This window comes from Somniosus microcephalus, chromosome 4 (assembly GCF_052327205.1).
Source record: "Somniosus microcephalus isolate GS21.2 chromosome 4, FLI_Smic_1.0, whole genome shotgun sequence".
NCBI classification, from domain to species: domain Eukaryota; kingdom Metazoa; phylum Chordata; class Chondrichthyes; order Squaliformes; family Somniosidae; genus Somniosus; species Somniosus microcephalus.
Genome location: NC_140990.1, coordinates 173,542,830 through 173,564,967, shown reverse-complemented (window position 1 = coordinate 173,564,967; position 22,138 = coordinate 173,542,830). Strand labels below are relative to the sequence as shown.

Below are 22,138 nucleotides of genomic sequence, written 5' to 3'. Positions count from 1 at the left end.
CCTTCTTCGCCCCCTTCTTCTTCGCCCCGGCTGCTGCTTCTCCCCCACTCCTTCTCCGCCTCCTCCTCCTCCCCGCCTCCTCCCCGCCTCCTCCTCCTCCTCCCCGCCTCCTCCTCCTCCTCCCCGCCTCCTCCTCCTCCCCGCCTCCTCCTCCTCCCCGCCTCCTCCTGCTTCCCGCCTCCTCCTTCTCCCCGCCTCCTCCTTCTCCCCGCCTCCTCCTTCTCCCCCCCTCCTCCTTCTCCCCCCCTCCTCCTTCTCCCCCCCTCCTCTTCTCCCCCCCTCCTCCTTCGCCCCCCTCCTCCTTCGCCCCCTCCTCCTTCGCCCCCTCCTCCTTCGCCCCCTCCTCCTTCGCCCCCCTCCTCCTTTGCCCCACTCCTTCTTCTGCCCCACTCCTCCTTCTCCCCCACTCCTCCTTCTCCCCCACTCCTTCTTCTCCCCCACTCCTTCTTCTCCCCCCCTCCTCCTTCTCCCCACTCCTTCTTCTCCCCCACTCCTTCTTCTCCCCCCCCTCCTTCTTCTCCCCCTCCTTCTTCTCCCCCCTCCTTCTCCCCCGCTTCTTCTCCCCCCCTCCTTCTTCTCCCCCCCTCCTTCTTCTCCCCCCTCCTTCTTCTCCCCCCTCCTTCTTCTCCCCCTCCTTCTTCTCCCCCCTCCTTCTTCTCCCCCCTCCTTCTTCTCCCCCCTCCTTCTTCTCCCCCCTCCTTCTTCGCCCCGGCTGCTGCTTCTCCCCCACTCCTTCGCCCCCTCCTTCTTCGCCCCCTCCTTCTTCGCCCCCTCCTTCTTCGCCCCCTCCTTCTTTGCCCCCTCCTTCTTTGCCCCCTCCTTCTTCGCCCCCTCCTTCGCCCCCTCCTTCGCCCCCTCCTTCTTCGCCCCCTCCTTCTTCGCCCCCTCCTTCTTCGCCCCCTCCTCCTTCGCCCCCTCCTCCTTCGCCCCCTCCTCCTTCGCCCCCTCCTTCTTCGCCCCCTCCTTTGCCCCCTCCTTCGCCCCCTCCTCCTTCGCCCCCTCCTCCTTCGCCCCCTCCTCCTTCGCCCCCTCCTTCGCCCCGGCTCCTGCTTCGCCCCCACTCCTTCGCCCCCTCCTTCTTCTCCCCCACTCCTTCGCCCCCTCCTTCTTCGCCCCCTCCTTCTTCGCCCCCTCCTTCTTCGCCCCCTCCTTCTTCGCCCCCTCCTTCTTCGCCCCCTCCTTCTTCGCCCCTCCTTCTTCTCCCCCCTCCTTCTTCTCCCCCCTCCTTCTCCCCCCTCCTTCTTCTCCCCCCTCCTTCTTCTCCCCCCTCCTTCTTCTCCCCCCCTTCTTCTCCCCCCCTTCTTCTCCCCCCTCCTTCTTCTCCCCCCCTCCTTCTTCTCCCCCCCTCCTTCTTCTCCCCCCTCCTTCTTCGCCCCCTCCTTCTTCGCCCCCTCCTTCTTCGCCCCCTCCTCCTTCGCCCCCTCCTCCTTCGCCCCCTCCTCCTTCGCCCCCTTCTCCTTCGCCCCCTCCTCCTTCGCCCCCTCCTCTTTCGCCCCCTCCTCCTTCGCCCCCTCCTCCTTCGCCCCCTCCTTCTTCGCCCCCTCCTTCTTCGCCCCCTCCTTCTTCGCCCCGGCTCCTGCTTCGCCCCGGCTCCTGCTTCGCCCCCACTCCTTCGCCCCCTCCTTCTTCTCCCCCACTCCTTCGCCCCCTCCTTCTTCGCCCCCTCCTTCGCCCCCTCCTCCGCCCCCTCCTTCTTCGCCCCCTCCTTCGCCCCCTCCTTCTTCGCCCCCTCCTTCTTCGCCCCCTCATTCGCCCCCTCCTTCTTCTCCCCCCTCCTTCTCCCCCCTCCTTCTTCTCCCCCCTTCTTCTCCCCCCCTCCTTCTTCTCCCCCCCTCCTTCTTCTCCCCCCCTCCTTCTTCTCCCCCCCTCCTTCTTCTCCCCCCCTCCTTCTTCTCCCCCCCTTCTTCTCCCCCCCTCCTTCTTCTCCCCCCTCCTTCTTCTCCCCCCTCCTTCTTCTCCCCCCTCCTTCTTCGCCCCCTTCTTCTTCGCCCCCTCCTTCTTTGCCCCGGCTGCTGCTTCTCCCCTCCTTCTTCGCCCCCTCCTTCTTCGCCCCCTCCTTCTTCGCCCCCTCCTTCTTCGCCCCCTCCTTCTTCGCCCCCTCCTTCTTTGCCCCCTCCTTCGCCCCCTCCTTCTTCGCCCCGCTCCTTCTCCCCCCCTTCTTCTCCCCCCTCCTTCTTCTCCCCCCCTCCTTCTTCTCCCCCCTCCTTCTTCTCCCCCCTCCTTCTTCTCCCCCCTCCTTCTTCTCCCCCCACCTTCTTCTCCCCGCCTCCTGCTTCTCCCCACTCCTTCGCCCCCACTCCTTCTTCGCCCCCACTCCTTCGCCCCCACTCCTTCTTCGCCCCCACTCCTTCGCCCCCACTCCTTCGCCCCCACTCCTTCTTCGCCCCCACTCCTTCGCCCCCACTCCTTCTTCGCCCCCACTCCTTCGCCCCCACTCCTTCTTCGCCCCCACTCCTTCGCCCCCACTCCTTCTTCGCCCCCACTCCTTCTTCGCCCCCACTCCTTCGCCCCCACTCCTTCGCCCCCACTCCTTCGCCCCCACTCCTTCGCCCCCACTCCTTCTTCGCCCCCACTCCTCCTTCGCCCCCACTCCTTCTTCGCCCTGGCTCCTGCTTCTCCCCCACTCCTTCGCCCCCTCCTTCTTCGCCCCCTCCTTCGCCCCCTCCTTCTTTGCCCCTTCCTTCTTTGCCCCCTCCTTCTTTTCCCCCTCCTTCTTTTCCCCCTCCTTCTTTCCCCCTCCTTCTTTCCCCCTCCTTCTTTTCCCCTCCTTCTTTGCCCCCTCCTTCTTCGCCCCCTCCTTCTTCGCCCCCACCTTCTTCGCCCCCACCTTCTTCGCCCCCTCCTTCTTCGCCCCCTCCTTCTTCGGCCCTCCTTCGCCCCCTCCTTCTTCGCCCCCCTCCTTCTTCGCCCCCCTCCTTCTTCGGCCCCTCCTCCTTCGGCCCTCCTTCGCCCCTCCTTCGCCCCCCTCCTTCTTCGCCCCCTCCTTCTTCGCCCCCCTCCTTCTCCCCCCCTTCTTCTCCCCCCCCCTTCTTCTCCCCCCCTCCTTCTTCTCCCCCCTCCTTCTTCTCCCCCCTCCTTCTTCTCCCCCCTCCTTCTTCTCCCCCCCTCCTTCTTCTCCCCCCCTCCTTCTTCTCCCCCCCTCCTTCTTCTCCCCCCCTCCTTCTTCGCCCCGGCTCCTGCTTCTCCCCTCATTTCTTCGCCCCCTCCTTCTTCCCCCCCTCCTTCGCCCCCTCCTCCTTCGCCCCCTCCTTCTTCGCCCCCTCCTTCTTCGCCCCCTCCTTCTTCGCCCCTCCTTCTCCCCCCTCCTTCTTCTCCCCCCGCCTTCTTCTCCCCCCGCCTTCTTCTCCCCCCGCCTTCTTCTCCCCCCTCCTTCTTCGCCCCCTCCTTCTTCGCCCCCTCCTTCTTCGCCCCCTCCTTCTTCGCCCCCTCCTTCTTCTCCCCCCGCCTTCTTCTCCCCCCTCCTTCTTCGCCCCCTCCTTCTTCGCCCCGGCTGCTGCTTCTCCCCCACTCCTTCTCCGCCTCCTCCTCCTCCCCGCCTCCTCCTCCTCCTCCCCGCCTCCTCCTCCTCCCCGCCTCCTCCTTCTCCCCGACTCCTCCTTCTCCCCGCCTCCTCCTTCTCCCCGCCTCCTCCTTCTCCCCCCTCCTCCTTCTCCCCCCTCCTCCTTCTCCCCCCCTCCTCCTTCGCCCCCACTCCTCCTTCGCCCCCCCTCCTTCGCCCCCCCTCCTTCGCCCCCCCTCCTTCTTCGCCCCCCTCCTTCGCCCCCCTCCTTCGCCCCCCCTCCTTCGCCCCCCCTCCTTCGCCCCCCTCCTTCGCCCCCCCCTTCGCTTTTCCTTCGCCCCCCTCCTTCGCCCCCCCTCCTTCGCCCCCCCCCTCCTTCGCCCCCCCCTCCTTCGCCCCCCCCCTTCGCCCCCCCCCCTCCTTCGCCCCCCCCTCCTTCGCCCCCCCCCTCCTTCGCCCCCCCTCCTTCGCCCCCCCTCCTTCGCACCCCCTCCTTCGCCCCTCCCTTCGCCCCCCTCCTTCTTCGCCCCCCTCCTTCTTCGCCCCCTCCTTCTTCTCCCCCCTCCTTCTTCTCCCCCCTTCTTCTTCTTCCCCTCCTTCTTCTCCCCCCTCCTGCTTCTCCCCCCTCCTGCTTCTCCCCCCTGCTGCTTCTCCCCCCTGCTGCTTCTCCCCCTCCTGCTTCTCCCCCTCCTGCTTCTCCCCCTCCTGCTTCTCCCCCTCCTGCTTCTCCCCCTCCTGCTTCTCCCTCTCCTGCTTCTCCCCCTCCTGCTTCTCCCCCTCCTTCTTCTCCCCCTCCTTCTTCTCCCCCCTCCTTCTTCTCCCCCTCCTTCTTCTCCCCCTCCTTCTTCTCCCCCTCCTTCTTCTCCCCCTCCTTCTTCTCCCCCTCCTTCTTGTCCCCCCTCCTTCTTCTCCCCCTCCTCTTTCTCCCCCCCCTCCTGCTCCCCACTCCTCTCCTCCTCCTGCTTCTCCCCACTCCTCTCCTCCTCCTGCTTCTCACCACTCCTCTCCTCCTCCTCCTGCTCCCCACTCCTCTCCTCCTCCTGCTCCCCACTCCTCTCCTCCTCCTCCTCCTTCTCCCCCTCCTCCTCCCCCCTCCTCTTCCTCCATCTTCACCCCCTTCTCCCCCTCCTCCTCCTCCCCCTCCTTCTCTCCACTCCTCTCCTCCTCCCCCTCCTCCTCCTCCTTCTCTCCACTCCTCTCCTCCTCCCCCTCCTCCTCCTTCTCTCCTCCTCCTCTCCTCCTCCTCCTTCTCCCCTCCTCCTCCTCCTTCTCCCCTCCTCCTCCTCCTTCTCCCCCTCCTCCTCCTCCTTCTCCCCCTCCTTCTCCCCCTCCTCCTCCTCCTTCTCCCCCTCCTTCCCCTCCTCCTCCTCCTCCTTCCCCTCCTCCTCCTCCTTCTCTACTCGCCCTCCTCCTCCTCCCCTCGCCTCTGTCTCTGTCTCTCCTTCCCCCCCTCCCTGCGCTCCTCCTTCCTGCCCTCCTCTTCCCTCCTCCCTTTTATGGAATGACTGAACCCCTTGACTGGTGTCATGCCACCTCTTCCCCGTGTGTGTCACACATTTATGCGATGGATTAAAATGTGATGGCCTACTGTAAGCAATGGTCCTAATCTACCTGTGCGAATTGTGTGGCCGAGTATTTTGTCGCACTAAGTCATCACAAGCTCTTGCACCTCTTGCATTAATTGCTATTGTAGAAAGCTGGTTGGAATTTAGCCACCTGTAGAGGCAGTGCTGTATGTCTCTGTTCCCAGAACTGTGGAATCTGCTCATTTACGCTGTTCCAACAGGAATAATGGCAAAAGACCTGCAAATAATTGAATTAGATTAACTGCTTAATGGCAATTAAATCCTTCATGGCAATCAAGCTGTGTAAACAGTTGATTTCAAATGGATACAAAAGACCCATGTAGTCATAATTTCTGACATAATTCATGACTTGTTCTCTTTGTAATGTTATTTTTCCTTTTTTTAATTTTTGCTTAAGTTTTATTTGTATTCCTGGGCAGTAGCATTGTCGTTGATTGCAGGAGAATCAAATCAACATCGTAATTACCAACTGTACATTTGGGATGGTTGGCAGGGGTGGGGAAGAAGTGTCTTCCATGAGTTATTTTTGTAATCTGAAGAACATTATATTACATGTGCACAGATTGCAGGCAGCATTGGAACAGTTGTTTTAATGAGGCAAAGTGTTCTTTTTAAAGATGTATGTTGTGCCACATGTGCGAAGGGATGATTCTTGCAGAAACTGTAATGAAATGATGATAATCTATGTTGAAGTGATGGCTATCTTTTGAAGATAAATGTTCTGTGCAAAGATTTAAATCCAGGCAAGTTTCAAAGAGAGCTTCAGCCTTGAACAAGGAAGGCTTTCAGTCTTGCGAGTACTGCCTGAGTATTGTGGTGGTGTTTATGTTGGATTGAGTATTAAGGAGTTAGAAGGGATATTCTTGCCTGGTCAAGTATGATCCACTTATGAAATGTCATTTTAATGGAGAATGTTCTCTATGCTTGTAATGGAAAGAAAAGAAAGACTTGCATTGGAATAGGATTGTACACTATCTCTTCTCTCCCCCTCCCCCCAGCACCCCCAGGCCACTAAGGGGAACTATCAACATGAGGGAAATGTCAAGGTTATAAATGGAAAAAGTTTTAAATTCTATAAGTCATAATGAATTAATTGCATCCAGGTCGGTTGGTCTTGACACTGTGATCATTGCTTTGTCACCGGCTGCTCTGCGATCTTGCTATTGTGAGAGTTTACCCAACATGGTGGTTAAGACACTGTACTGTAATTAGGGTATGTGGCTTGTTATTGCTTTGATTCACTCAAGCTGACATACCAACAAAATCACCTAAAAGCTAGTGGACAGATACAAAAAATAATCAAAAAGGCTAATGGAATATTTGACTTTATTTCAAGAGAGCTGGAAGTTATGTTACAGCTGTACAGAGCCTTGGTTAGGCTCCATTTAGAGCACTGCATTCAGTTCTGGGTGCCGCACCTCAGGAAGGACATATTGGCCTTGGAAGGGGTGCAGCGCAGATTCAACCAGAATGACACAGGGCTAATGGGGTTAAATTATGAGGGCAGTTACATCGATTAGGCTTGTTTTCCCTTGAGTATAGAAGATTAAGGAGTGATCTAAATTAGGTGTTTAAGTTGATTCAAGGAGTTAATAGGGTAGATGGAGAGAAACTTTTTCCTCTGGTGGGGGAGTCCAGAACACGGGGGCATAACTTTAAAATGAGAGCTAGGCTGTTCAGGGGTGATGTCACGAAACGCTTCTTCACACAAAGGGTAGTGGAATTCTGGAACTCCCTCCCTCAAAAAGCTGTTGAGGCTGGGGGGTCAATTGAAAATTTCAAAACTGAGATTGATAGATTTTTGTTAGGCAAGGGTATTAGGGATACGGAACCAAGGCGGGTAAATGGAGTTAAGATACAGATCAGCCATGATCGAATTGAATGGCAGAACAGGCTCAAGGGGTTGACTGGCCTCCTCCTGTTCCTATGTTGCTAATGTATCTGCGTGATTGCAATATCTTGCATTCTGATTCTAACACCATAATGAATCCAAATGGCAAATTTAATACAAGACAAAAAGTATGTTTTTATTGCAGAAGCGTGACTAACCCTTAAGAAGTATGATGAACAAATGTCGGTACAAGTAATACCGACAATTTAAAAAAGAACTCTTATTTGTGCCTGAAGATAAACGCACACTAACTGTTCATGACTGTATATCTGTTCTTGTTAATTCAGAAACTGATTTCAAGTCCTTAACCCCTGTAGTGTCAACAGCAGCAGCGTTTCAACCAAAAGTATTCACAATCTGAATGATTGATCAAAAGAAAACAGTGTTGGTGATCAGATTGCTGTTCAACTGATCCTTCTATTTAAAAATAAACCTACCATCTTCCTTCCTTCCTTCCTTCCTTCCTTCATGAAGGTGCTGACACCCGCAGTGAATACAGTCCATGAAATGAAAGAAAGACTTGCATTTCTATCGCACCTTTCACATCCTCAAGACGTCCCGAAGAGCTTTACAACCAATGAAGTACTTTTTTGAAGTATGGTCTCTGTTGTAATGTAGGAAACCTGACAGCCAATTTGCGCACAGCAAGATCCCATAAACAGCAATGTGATAATGACCAGATAACCTGTTTCAGTGATGTTGTTTGGGGTGATAAATATTGGCTCAGGACACTGGGGAGAACTCCCCTGTTGTTCTTCAAAATAGTGCCGTGGGATCTTTTACGTCCACCTGAGAGAGCAGATGGGGCCTCTATTTATCATCTCATCAGGACATATAGTATAAATGGAGCTCGGTGGATAAATGCACCATGTAGTTTTGTACCAAGTCATACAGCAAAGGCAGAAAATGTGCCAGAGTTTCTGCACCTGATTGCTATCCAAGTGCTCTCTGCCAGAAAACACTTTGTGCATGAATAGTATCAGGCTCCATTATCGGTGGGCTGCTGCAGGCTGTAGAATCACCCCAGCATGACCCCACCTTCAAAACCAGATGGAGATGGAAACAAAGAATTAAAAAAAAAATTATATACACGTTTAATCCTCAACACCTGTGCACATTTTATATCCCTGTAGGTAACACAGTTAACAGAACTCTACTTCTTCCAAACCATGGGACTCATCCGAAGCTGGTGATCGAACAGATGTTTTAATATTACATATAATGTACAGCACAGAAACTGGCCATTCGGCCCAACTGGTCTGTGCCGGTGTTTATGCTCCACACGAGCCTCCTCCCACCCCTCTTCATCTCACCCTATCAGCATATCCTTCTATTCCTTTCTCCCTTATGTGCTTATCCAGCTTCCCCTTAAATGCATCCATGCTATTCACCTCAACCACTCCCTGTGGTAGCGAGTTCCACATTCTCACCACTCTCTGGGTAAAGAAGTTTCTCCTGAATTCCCTACTGGATTTATTAGTGACTACCTTATATTTATGATTCGTAGTTTTGGATTCCCCGACAATTGAAAACATCTTCTCTACATCTACCCTATCAAACCCTTTCATCATTTTAAAACCTCTGAGGTGACCTTTCAACCTTCTCTTTTCTAGAGAAAAGAGCCTCAGCCTGTTCAATCTTTCTGGATAGTTGTAATCTCTAAGTTCTGGTATCATCCTTAAATCCTTTTTGCACTTTTGCCAGTGATCCTTCTTCTTTATAATATGGAGACCAGAACTGTGCACAGTAAGTGTGGTGTAACCAAAGTTCTATACAATTTTAACATTACTTCCCTGCTTTTTAATTCTATTCCTCTAGAATATTCTCAGTAAAAGAACTCAATTGTGAACATAAAGTAATAAGCACGCACACTCACATACACACACACTCTTCCAGCCGAACAATGTTATGAATCGTCATGAAACTGTGTCAATTGGTAGGGACCCTTTCAGTAATTACTGTAATTTGAAAGTATAGAGCCATTAGCAACCAAAATGGAAGCTGAATCAAGGCTAGACAGTTACTAATTAGTTTGTGTGGGAGTGTGAACTAGTATGCAAAGCAATATGTTACCATGGTGACTTTTTTAAAAACAAAACATTTTCTCCCACCACTGTGGTCTCCTCCTGAGCAATCCCTACTGAGGGGAAAAACACAAATTGACTGTTCTCGAGCAGCTTCAGCTTCAGAGGATTTTTTCTATTACCATTAAAATCACATACTGACTCCTGCCGAGGTATGATTTCATATGTTCCAGCCGTCATCCCCCCACCCATGCTGTCAGCAGTTGTTCAGTGGAAGCACTCAAACACACAAACTTCTGACTCAGAAGAAAGCCCCGCTCCGGAAGCTTCAGCACAAAGGGGTGCTGTGAGGGAGTGCTGCACTGTAACAGGTGCCATCTTTTGGTTGGAACGTTAAACCAAGACCCGATTTTCCCCCTCAGATGGGCGTAAAAGAAGAGCAAGGGAGTTCTCCCCGGTGTCCTGGCCAATATTTATCCCTCAACCAACACCACACAAAAAACCCCCAGATTATCTGATCATTATCGCATTGCTGTTTATGGGACTTTGCTGTGTCCAAATTGGCTGCCGCATTTCCTACATTACCACAGTTACTACGCTTCACAAGCATTTCTGGGATGCAACAATAAACTTCCAACTTGGGGAGACCAAATGCAGATTGGGTGACCGCTTTGTGGAACACTTCCGTTCAGTCCGTAAGGGGGACCCCGAGCTTCCGGTCACCTGTCACTTTAATTCACCGCTCCATTCCCACTCGGACCTCACCATCCTCGGCCTCCTGCATTGTTCCACGGAAACTCGGCGTAAGCTCGAGGAACAGCACCTCATCTTTCGATTAGGCACTTTACAGCCTTCTGGACTCGACATCGAGTTCAACAATTTCAGATCATAACCTGGCCACTATCATATATATATTTTTTATCCACACTTTTTGTTTGTGCCTTCTGTTCTTCTCTCCCACAAGGCAGCTGTCTTTCATTCTGCCAGCGCAATTTACACTTCATCTAGAGCCATCCTTTGTTTCTTAACCTGTTCCATTACCATCTCCTTTTGCCTTGAATATCTCTTAGGGGGAGAAATTCGGTTGGTAGCGCCAGCGATTAGCGCCTAAAGAGGCCGAGAAGTGAGGCGTTAGCCAATTTTCGGCCAGGCGCAGTGAACCCAGCACCTCCTGCCATATTGAGTGGGTTTTAGCGCCGGCGCTAAATCTTAGCGCCCGCTTGCGGGCGCAGGCAGATCATGACATCATTTCAGTGTGCAACGCCTTTTTGGCGCCCCGGACCGGAAATTCAGTGGTGCGCCCCTTCGTTCCGCCTGGCGCTAATAAGGACAGCTTACTGGAACGTTCCCCAGTCGCTCTCGGGCTTAGGGGGGCGCTCTTCAAAGGGGATTGCACTAGTATAAAAGCGGCAGCCATTTTGGGAGTACAACTTCTTTGAGATTTTTGCAGAGTTGCACTCTGAGAGCCATATCACTAGTGACCCAGCGCTGCCAGAGGACCTTCAGCCTTCAGACCACCACCCTGCTGCTGGTGAGCCTTTACACCCTGTATAATTGCTTGTTACCTATTATTATGGGGGCTGCTTTGGAGGGGAACGTCCTGCTGCTCGACCATCTGGAAAGGGCACAGAGATGGAGGGAGAGAGGGCCAGGAATGGCCAGACAGAGGAGGGCCAACAGACGTCGCCACACCAGACCTTACACTGCCAGGGTATTCAGGCAGCAGTTCTCTTACCTCAACATGTCGGAGGAGCAGTGTCTTAGGAGGCTGCGATTCAGAAAGGAGGTGGTGACTCAGCTGTGCCACCTGCTTCAGGCAGATCTTCAGCCGCAGATAAGGTGCAGGACCTCTCTGTCGGTGGCTGTCAAGATTACAGTAGCACTGAATTTCTATGCGACCGGCTCCTTTCAGGCAGCAACTGGGGACATTGCCAACATCTCCCAGTTTGCGGTGCATAGCTGCATCCAGCAAGTAACAGATGCCCTGTTTAAAAGGCGGCAGCAGTACATCTCCTTCACTGCGACACTGGAGAAGCAGCGGGAGCGCGCAGAGGGCTTCGCGGCAATAGCGGACTTCCCCATGGTGCAGGGCGCCATTGACTGCACGCACGTGGCTTTGCGGGCGCCTGTTTTGAATCCTGAGGACTTCTGCAACCGCAAGGGGTTCCACTCCTTGAATGTGCAGCTGGTCTGTGACCACCGGCAGCTGATCCTCGCGGTCAATGCTCAGTTCCCAGGCAGCAGCCACGACGCATTCATCCTGCGCCAGACTTCAGTAGCAGACCTTTTCGAGGCCCCGGCTCACCCAGAAGGCTGGCTTCTCGGTGACAAGGGCTATACTCTGTGCCCATGGCTGATGACCCCGCTCCGTTCGCCCAGCACCCCTGCAGAAGAGCACTACAACGTCAGCCATCAGGCGACGAGGAACATTGTGGAGCACACAATCGGCGTGCTGAAGCAGCGGTTCCGCTGTTTGGACCATTTGGGAGGCGCCTTGCAGTACTCACCAGAGCGAGTCTCCCATTTTGTCGTTGTCTGCTGCATGCTCCATAACCTCGCCACTCTGCGCACCCAGCCAATGCCAGCAGACATTGAAGGACCAGCAGAGGAGGAGGAGCAGGAGGAGGAGGAGGAGGACCAAGACGGGAGGGTCTCAGAAACTGGAAGGGCCGTCCGTCAGAGGCTGATAAGGAGTCGGTTCTAGGCCCCTCTCTCGGAATGCTTGGTGCCAATCGAAGACCAGGAATGGAACCATTCGGATAACCCAAAGCCTATGAAGGCCAGTATGAATGTAAATAGCAGACATGGCCAATGTCAATAAAATAATTTGTTTATTTTGAAAACTGTGCTTCCTTCCAACATGACAAAGCAATGGCACCAGAAAGCTTAACTAACAAACTAACACATAAGTGCCTCGCACACCCGGGAGACTATCCAAAACATTACTAACATTCAGACCAGCATCCACGGCCTTGATTTCTAGAAATAAGACATCTCAGCAGCACCTTCTGCTCTTTCCCCTTTGATGGTGATCTACTTCTCTTGCGAGAACGGCCCCTTCCCTCCCTGCAGCTCCTCCGTAATGGGACCCCAGTGGCTGCATGAAGGCTGGGGGACGCCTGCTGACTGTCCGAAAGCGCAGATGCCCCTGAGGGATGGCCTGGACGGACTCTGGGCTTGGAGGGCCCGGATGCTGACTGCTCCAACTGGGCATGGGTGGAAGCAGTCTGTCCTGCAGGTGGTGGCAGCTGCAGTGGAGATGTGCCAGCGGTGGCATCAGGAATGCTGACATCCTGAGAGCGGACACCTGCTCCGTGGTCGGTCGACACACTGACGGGGCAGCACAGCAGCATGCGAACCAATCGGCTGGTCCACAGATTGCTGGCCTGCTGTGGTGCTGCAAGGGCCCCGGGTAATCCTGCCTGACCCATCGAGGGTGGCAGCAGTCAGTGCTTGCGTGGCCTCAATCTGCCTCTGCATGAGGCCAGCGAGTGACTGCGTGGCAGCACTTCGCACTTGCGTGGCAGGTGCCAGTGCTTCGGTGAAGCCCTGGACAGTCCTTTGCAGTGCTTCGGTCAAGTCCTGGGCACTCCTTTCCTGTGCTGCCCCGAAGTCCTGGGCACTCCTTTCCTGTGCTGCCCCGAAGCCCTGGGCACTCCTTTCCTGTGCTGCCCCGAAGCCCTGGGCACTCCTTTCCTGTGCTGCCCCGAAGCCCTGGGCACTCCTTTCCTGTGCTGCCCCGAAGCCCTGGGCACTCCTTTCCTGTGCTGCCCCGAAGTCTTGCACACTCCTCGCCTGTGCTGCCCCGAAGTCTTGCACACTCCTTGCCAGTGTCTCGATGGATTCAGGCATCCTTGCCACTGCAGCCATCAGCTCAGTGTGCCTGAGCCGAGCCTGGGCGCTCATTTCTGCAAAGGGAACACACCTCTTCTGCGCTCTGTGCAGCAGTCATCGTGGCCTGACTCGCCCTCCGGGGAGACAGCTTCCCTACCCCACCTTGCGTTGCTGGAGCCCGCTGGTTCCTGCAACTGGTTCCTCCTCCGAGCCACCCCCCCTGCTCCCCTCCAGGGAAGCACTATCCCCAGTCTGCAGATGGGCTGGCTCACCTGAGGGTGGTACGGATGGTCCGGCTTCCTCCTGCTCGTCGCCTCCGGAGTCAGTGTCCCTGGCAGCTTGATGGCCCGGCTCCCGAGCTGGTGATGCAGCATCTGAAAGCAGGGAGGTTGAAGAGTGGCTTTTGCGAAAGGACAGGGTGGCAGCAAGGGATGCAAGAGTGCTGCAATGCTCTGACATGGGTCCAGAGTGGAAAAGCATGCTGGTGGGGGGAACAAGTGGAAGGAGACAGTTCAAAAAGGTGATGACCTTACCATCGCTGTACACAATGGGGTTGGCAGCTCCAGTGGTGACAGGACCACTCATCCGGCCTCCAACAATCTGGTAGACTCGTTCCTCCAGGTCCGTCAGTGTCTGCAGCTGAGGAGGGCCTCCTCCGGTACGAATCTGTTCCCTCCGGTTCCTGGCCAGCTTGGCCTGCAGGAGAAAGGACAGGAAGTGATGAATCATGCTGCCCTGAGTTGCCATCTCATGCCCCCCATGGTGGAACAGCCCTTACAGTATGCCCTGAGCTGAATGTGCGTGTGCGTTCCCAGAAAGGGCCATGGGTGCTGGCTGACAGATGGCCATTGGGGCATCGCGCACCCGCTGGCCATAAAGTCAGGTGCAGATGGAGGGATGAAGAAGATTGCCAAAAAGCCACTCACCCTAACGACCCGAGTGAGATCGTTGAACTTCTTCCTGCATTGCACAGGAGTTCTGGGCGCCACGCTGCTGGATTTGACTGTTTGCGAAACTTCCCTCCAAGCTCTGCGGTACTCGTTCTGATGAGGCCTCCTGCCATTGTCAGGGTACAGCACTGCTCGCCAGCGCTCCACTGCACCAACCAAAGCATTCAATACCCCATCGGTAAAGCGCGCCACTCTCTGCCTCACCCTCTCCATCTGGTCAAAGTTTGTAACGCCACAGAATGCACAGCGCCGATTTTGAGGCCTACAGGGCGATGAGTGTGGCTGCTGATCCTAAATGACCCGCCCCTTTAAGAGCTGGCCGGAGCCAGCATGTCTCGTGGTCATCGATTATTGACAGCACCTGCGCTGTGCCCGGCCGCCCAGATAGTGAGTAGCGCCGCCAGGTTAGCGCCTTAGGAGTCCCATGCAGCACCTGATTTTACGCCGCAATCACCTTTAGGGGCGATGCAACCCAATATCGCTCGAGGTGCCGATAAGTTGCGCCTGGCGATAGAATTTGCGCAGCGCCAATTCTAGCGCCCCAAGCGGGGCTATACCCAATTTCACCCCCTTAATGTCTCTAAATCTCTCCTATCTTCTATCCTATCACAGACCTTCCCTTTTGTTCTTTCATCCCCTCCCCCGTTTCTCAGCCCCTACACTTGCTTAAAAATCTGTTCCATTTCCTGCTTTTTTCCAGTTCTGACGAAATGTCATCAACCTGAAACGTTAACTCTGTTTCTCCCTTCACAGATGCTGCCTGACCTGCTGAGTATCTCCAGCATTTTCTGTTTTTATTTCCGATTTCCAGCATCTGCAGTATTTTCTTTTCATATTATATAATATAAACTTCAGAAGAGCTACAAATGTCTGTGCAGCTCTTTCCCAGTGACATGTGTTTATCTGCAGCAGTGAGATGTCATCATTTGTACCAAGTACATGCTTGTTGGCAACACAGGTAGAAAAATCTCAGTTTCACAAACTGATACCAACAATGACTTGTATTTATATAGAGCCTTTAATGTAGTAAAACATCCCAAGGCACTTCACAGGAGTGGCACGTAGAACAGAAATAGCAGGGGGGGGGGCCCAAGGATAGATCTTTGGGGACACCAGAGGTAATGATGCGGGAGTGGGAAGAGAAGCCGTTACAGGTAATTCTCTGACTACGATTAGATAGATAAGAATGGAACCAGGTGAGTGCAGTCCCACCCAGCTGACCGATGGTGGAGAGGCGTTGGAGAAGGATAGAGTGGTCAACCATGTCAAAAGGCTGCAGACAAATCAAGAAGGGTGAGGAGGGATTGTTTACGTTTGTCACAGTCACAAAGGATGTCATTTGTGACTTTGAGAGCTGTTTCGGTAATGTGGCAGGGGCGGAAACTTGATTGGAGGGATTCAAACATGGAGTTGCAGGAAAGATGGGCACGGATTTGGGAGGCGACAACACATTCGAGGACTTCGGAGAGGAAAGGGAGGTTGGAGATGGGACGGTAGTTTGCAAGGACGGAGGGGTCAAGGGTTGGTTTTTTGAGGAGAGGGGTGATGACGGCAGATTTGAAGGATGGGGCAGTACTTGAGGAGAGAGAACCGTTAACAATGTCAGCTAACATGGGAGCCAGAAAAGGAAGTTGGGTGGTCAGCAGTTTGGTGGGAATGGGGTTGAGGGAGCAGGAGGTGGGCCTCATGGACAAGATGAGCGCGGAGAGGTCATGAATGAAGATCGGAGAGAAACTGGAGAAAGATGAGAGTTCAGGGCTAGGGCAGGGGGGGACCTTAGAGGAAGTTTGGCCTGGTAGGCTAGAGGAAGGAAGGGAAATGGCAGAGGCAGCTGAATGGATGGTCTCCATCTTGGAGACAAAGAAGTCCATGAGCTCCTCGCACTTGTTGTCGGAGGTGAGGGTGGAGGAGACAGGGGTTTAAGAAGACGGTTAGCAGTGGAGCATAGAAGCCGGGGTTTATCTTTGCATTCCAGAATAATGCTGAAATCGTGAGCAATTTTGGCAGGCGAGAGCAGGACCCGATGATGTGGTCCAGCCAGATCTGGCGGTGAATGGCTGAACAAGTTGTCCGCCGTATCCATTCAATCTGCGTCCCTTGGACTTAAGACCGCATCAGGGGGAATGGCCAGGGTGAGAGAGTAATTGTTTTAATAGGGTCTAGGACATCAAAGGTGGTGGTGAGGGTGTGGTTGAGCAGAACGGTAGCTGCAGAAATGTCGTGCTGAATGGAAGGCCAAAGGCTGGACAGTTGGGATTTCGTAAGTGCAGTTGTAAGAGAGTTGGGAGAGAGTTTTTTCCAGGGGTGGTCACAGAAGGAAGTAGGGTTGGGTGGAGCGGGGGTGGGGGTGAAAGGGGGGATATGGGTAGAGAGCGATATGAGGAAGTGGTTTGAGATGGCCTTATCTGCGATTGACACGATGGGAGTAGCGATGCCACGAGAGATGGCGAGGTCACGGAGTTGGCCGTGAATATGGTTTGGGGAGCTTACATGAAGGGAGAGATTAAGGGAGGATAGGATGCTAGTGAACTCAATGGAGAGAAAGCATGATGAATTGAGATTGAGGTTGAAATCGCCGAGGGTGAGAAGTCACTCGGTGCAGAAGCTGAGGGAGGAACACAGTGAAGATATCTCGGTAATAAAATTTTTATGGTACTTGGGTGGGCGGTAGAGAACGAGAATTTTCAATGAAAGACGAGAGGGTTGAATTAGGGCGAGATGCTCAAAGGAGGAGAAAGTGCCGGAGGAGTAGGGGGACAGACCAAGGTGTGATTTGGTGATGAGAGCCACACTGCCACCACAGTGGTCTGAGCAGGCCAAGTGGTGGAAGGTATAGCCAGGCAGCTTCATTTAAGGGTAAGGTGTCATCACCCTTCAACCAAGTTTCCATCAGGACCATGATGTCGATGCAATCATTCATGATAAGCTCATGGATGGCAAGGGCCTTGTTCACAAGTGAACGGACATTCTGGAGGGAGATGTGGAGAGGGTTGGTGATGGCTGACCCATTGCCGGCATCCACACGGTCAGCGCTGGGAGGGAGTAGTTGCACGGGGAGGAGATGGGCAAGATTAGCCCCCAGTGGGCACGCTGGGCGGGAAGGTCGACGAGAGAGTAGGATGAGACAGTTGGGGTTGCTGCTCGTAGGAAGCCAAGAGAGGCACGGAGGGAAGCTGTAGGCTTTTCTAAGAGGGAGTCAAGCCTGGGATGGCGGCAGGAGAGTAGGAAGGTAGAAGAGTAATGAAGGATTGGGATAGGGATTTGGGAGAGCAGAGTATCTGAGAGAGGAGATGAAAGGAGGAGGCATGATGACAGGAGAGCGTGCTCGGGGAGGGATAGAGAGAAAAGGAAAAGGGGGAGAAAAAGTGGAAAAAGAAATGAACAGTTCGGGTCCAGAGCGGCAGCCAAAGTGCGCACGTGAGTGGACACGAGAAAAACTCAGGTTACATCGGCCTAGTTAAATGTAGTAATTAAAGATCAGTGATTTAATTTTAAATACTTTTCTTTAAGTGAGTCCTGAAGCTAATCGGAAGGTGTTTTTTGCTGCGGGTCAGTTTATCTCTATATTGGAAATGACGGGCTTTCCTTTGTCACCTTTTTACTTATTTTCTTTTTACATGTGACACCGAAATTTGCTTGTGTGATACCTAAAGTGTGATAGATAAGTCTCAACTTTTATAGCCATTGATCTTCAAGGGTTCTAATGATTTTAGTCAGTGTTCTTACTGCAATGCAGCTTTTTAAGACGTGGCAAAAGGATCTTTCCATTCAACCTATGTAGATCTTTTCCAAACAAAATGTGTAATTAATTGTGCTTTGTAAATACAAGAAAAAGGGTTTATTCAAACTGCTTTCACTTCTGGTGGGGGGTGAAAATGTTTGTGTTGTGAAGTTCTATACAGAAGTTGTTAAACACCCAACAATACTGCCAGCTACTTCAGAAAATAAATCCCTCAATTTTACTTGAAATTCATTCTTGGGATCTGGGCTTTGCTGGCAAGGCCGGCATTTGTTGCCATCCCTAGATACCATTGAGAAGGTGGTGGTGAGCCGCCGCCTTGAACCGCTGCAGTCTGTGTGCTGACGATGCTCCCACAGTGCTGTTTGGTAGGGAGGTCCAGGATTTTGACCCAGCATCATTGAAGGAACGATGACACATGTCCAATTGGCACTATGCAACTTCCATTTTTGATGGTTACAGTCAAAATATATTCTCTGTTTCATTTTATAGGATGCTGGATATTCAGTTAAGATTCACCATTTGGAATATATGGATGGAGGAATACTGGATCCAGATGACATACTGATTGATGTAGTAGAAGACAAAGATAAGGTAAGGCTCATTTTTTGTTTGCCTTGTGACCATTACAGATCTTGCCAACTTTTTATTGTGATGATCATAAAGCAACATGATTAATTTTAGCCTTTTCCTAACTCTCAGGCTGAAGGTGTTACATTCGGACTCCGTACTCCTGGGCTAGGGTTGGGGAAAAAAGTTAGTTGGGATTGCTGTCCCTGATTGGTATTCTAGAAAGGGCTACCAACCCTCCAGGATTATCCTGGAGTCTCTAGGAATTAAAGATAAATCTCCTGGGCACAGCTGTAGGCAACCTAGGAGAAGTATCATTAAAAAAAAACATTATACTTTTGTTTATTAGTTATAAAAATATTTGGAGATGGGAAGTAGGCTGTTTGATTGGGTGGATGGAGAAGCCAAGACCTGTGATGAAACCTCGAGGAATAAATCCATCCAGAGCTGGCAACCCCACTCTAGTGACCCTTTCTGGAATGTGCGCGCGAAGGGTCAGGAAAGTATCAGGTTCAGATGTGATGTACTCCAAGGTTGACTAGCCTTGTAAATGGAGAACAGCCACTTGGTGGAGGCGCTAGAAGGCTTGGCCTAGTTGTTACGTTGTGTTAAGTTGGCTTTTTTTTTGGCGAGGATGACGAAGTGAAGGTGAGAGAAAACCTTTTATACTTCATTGATTGGGAATATTGCTATTTGGACGCCTTGGTTTCAAAAGGATGTTGATGCGATGGAGGTGGTTCAGAGAAAATAGATGGAGGTGATTTTCAAACTCAAGTGGTAAGTTGCAGTGATCGGCTAATGGAATTGTGCACGCACTTCCAGGAGGCAAGAAAGAGCGAACATAGACCAAGCCGAAAGGCCGGGATAGCGCGGATATGAAGTGGTTATTCAATTTAAACTGTGAGCACCGCATCATCGGACGTGACCATGAAATCAGCAAGTCTCAAGTGAAGCTAGAGATTAAAATTAAAAAAAAATAACTTGCTTCTTCCCTGGAGCAGCAGTCGTGGAGGGAAAAACTTGCACCAAAAGTACTTCCCGCTATGTGAGCTAACTGTTTTAAAACTGTGTTAAAACTCGAGGAACAGCACCTCATCTTCCGATTAGGCACTTTGCAGCCTTCCGGACTCAATATCGAGTTCAACAATTTCAGATCATAATCTCGGCCCCTATTACATTGTTACTTATATATTTTTTTTCCCCACCCCTTTGTTTTGGGTTTTCCCTCCCCCCGCCCCCCTTTTCCTCTTTTTTTACATGGCAGCTGTCTCTCATTCTGACAGTACATTTCACATCTAATCTGAGCTGTCTTTTGTCTCTTTACTAGTCCTATCACCATCTCGTCTCGTTTTGAATACCTCTTAATGTCTATTCACTTCTTTTGTTCCCTCCCCAGCCCTCCTTTCGATCTATTTCATTTCCTTTCCAGTTTTGAAGAAGGGTTTCGACCCGAAACGTCGAATCTAATTTCTCTCCACGGATGTTGCCTGGCCTGCTGAGTTTGTCCAGCATTTTCTGTTGTTTAAAAAATGATAATGGCCCAGAAATTCGGGTCGGGGGCTTCCCACGGGTGCAAGCCCCCGACCTGCACTTACCTAGCGCACCAGCCGTTGAGCTGTGGGCCCGCATGGAATTGCGATCCTGGGCCTGCTCCAACTGCCGGCGCGCAGTGCTTGCGTATCCCAGGGGCGCAGTTACTTCGATGCGTCCCCTGGGATCACGTGGGCCACGGAGAGCCAATCAGAGCAGGGAATGCTTCATTCATAAGTTTGACAGGAAGGGCTGTCAAACTTATAAATACTATAAGCCCCAAAACATCACTAAATCTTCAAATAATTTTTTTTTAAATCACATTTTTTAAATTAACTATAAATTACATGAAATAACTATTTTAAACAATAATTTAAATTTTTGAAAATAATAATTTTATTTTCTAATGGGGCTAACCATAAACTTACCTTTCTTTAAAGTATTTAAAAATAATAAACCTGTGGAAATTTTTTTTTAATTTTAATTCATTCACCACTTACCTTGTAAAAAGCAGGCCTTGCGACTGCTTTTTAAATGTCTACCTTCTGGAGACTTACCCTCCCGGGAAAACCTGCAAAAAAAACGTAAGTTCGATGCACACGCGCTACATCTCCTGCGCACGCGTTCGACCTCTGACCCCTTCTTTCAGGGGAACTGAAGTGCCTGTTTCCCGCGCATGCGCAGTGCATACAGAAAACCGGCACTTCCATTGGGCTTACGGGTGAGTACCCCATGCGTACTCACCCATGGAGACCTGAATTTCTGGGCCAATGGATGAACAACTGTTTATAACTGAGAGTGAAGATTGAATGGATAAGTGTAGGCAGATGACTGTGTTATCATTAGGCTTATTTAGCACTTGGATGCCCATAAGCCATGTGGAAAAATTGCACTAAAGCGATATACTTTTTATTCCATGCAATGCACTTAATTCATCACCTCAAATTGCTTGTAGGACAACCAACTTTAGTAACTAGTTATATAGCTGAAAATGCTGTCTCCAGACAATAACAAAGCTGCTTTTATATTGGCTTTGCGTCGTTCCTTTTGGCAACTGGATTTTGGGTAATCCAGCAACTTTACTTGGGGCTTTCTGCTACCAGCATGAGACCCAAGTGCCTTGGGACGTTTTACTACATTAAAGGCGCTATATAAATACAAGGTTGTTTTTATAAGCAGCAGCATTGGCACACCACTAATCCCAATATAAAAGCATCTCCAGTTTGTTCTACTGTACAAGTAAGTGCAGAAAGTATGAAAATCTACATGCTGACCATTACACTTCACTGAAATCCCTGTGACAACACTGGATGATCACATACGGTTTCAGTCGTGATCATTACCCAGATAGGAAAATGCTACTGATTAACAGCCAGTATGCACCAAAAAGCTACCAGTGAATAATCAGCAAATAGTACGAACCCAACCAGTCAAATTGATCAAATCACACTCCGAGGCCATGCTGATTTTCCATTGTGCTTGGTATATATTGCTGAAATAAGTTAAAGCATAATGAACCCATGGTTAATTTTAGGGACAATAAACTAAAAGCTCACCTAGTCCATCTTCCAGTAGCTAAAAGAACTTTAGCTTGCCCTCCTTTTAGAGTCCTTGGGCATACCTTCCATATTGTTCCCAATGCTTGGGATGCTTGAACTGGGCCGTTTCTCAGCCCTGGCTCAGTGGTAGCACTCTCACCTCTGAGCCATAAGGTTGTGGGTTCAAGCCCCACTACAGAGACTTAGGCTCAACTTCACTGCAGTACTGAGGGAGTGCTGCAGTACTGAGGGAGTGCTGCACTGTCACGTGTCATCTTTCAGATGAAGCATTAATCTGAGGCCCTTTTGGTCCCCTTGGGTATATGTAAAAGAGTCAATTGCGCGATCGGAAGAAGAGCAGGGGAGTTCTCTTAGTGTCCTGGCCAATATTTATCCCTCAACTGCTGGTCACTTAACTCATTGCTGCTTGTGGGACCTTGCTGTGTGCTGATTGACTTCAACAATTGCCTACATAATAACGGTGACCACACCAAATCTATTAGTTATGGAACTTTTGGAATGGCCTAAGGATGTGATGAGATGGTACCTAAATGCAAGTTCTTCTTTGCTTTTCTGACTTCTTCCAGACCAGAGGGCCCACCTGAACTTTGTCACCAGACTAATGGTAAATGTACTCCCTGTGGAATAACTCCATTTATAGGTGCCCCCCCAAAAAAAGCTATTAATCCTAAGTTTTATGTGTGGTCAGAGTATACAAAAAGGACATCTTCTCGATTGTAGGGAGCAGCCCACGTCCCAGACTCCTTCATCACTATCCCTGGGTATGTCCTGTCCCACGGACAGGACAGACCCATCGGAAATGGCGGCACAGTGGTATACAGTTGGGGAGGGGAGTGGGAAAGAGTGGAGAGAGGGAAGAGTGGCCCTGGGAGTCTTCAACATTGATGCTGGACCTCATGGAAGTCTCATGGCAGCAGGTCAAACATGGGCAAGGAAACCTCCTGCTGATTACCACC

At 51.8% G+C, this 22,138-nt stretch overlaps 1 protein-coding gene across 2 annotated transcripts in view; it reads left to right on the top strand.

Annotated features, from left to right (window-relative positions):
* The window catches only part of LOC147119992 (partitioning defective 3 homolog B-like), a 1,739,115-nt gene that overhangs the window by 116,977 nt on the left and 1,600,000 nt on the right, over positions 1-22,138 (top strand). For both annotated transcript variants that reach the window (XM_085985464.1, XM_085985463.1), the window contains exon 2: positions 18,016-18,117. In XM_085985464.1, coding sequence (XP_085841590.1) covers positions 18,016-18,117 — 102 coding nt within the window. The remainder of the gene's footprint in view (positions 1-18,015; positions 18,118-22,138) is intronic.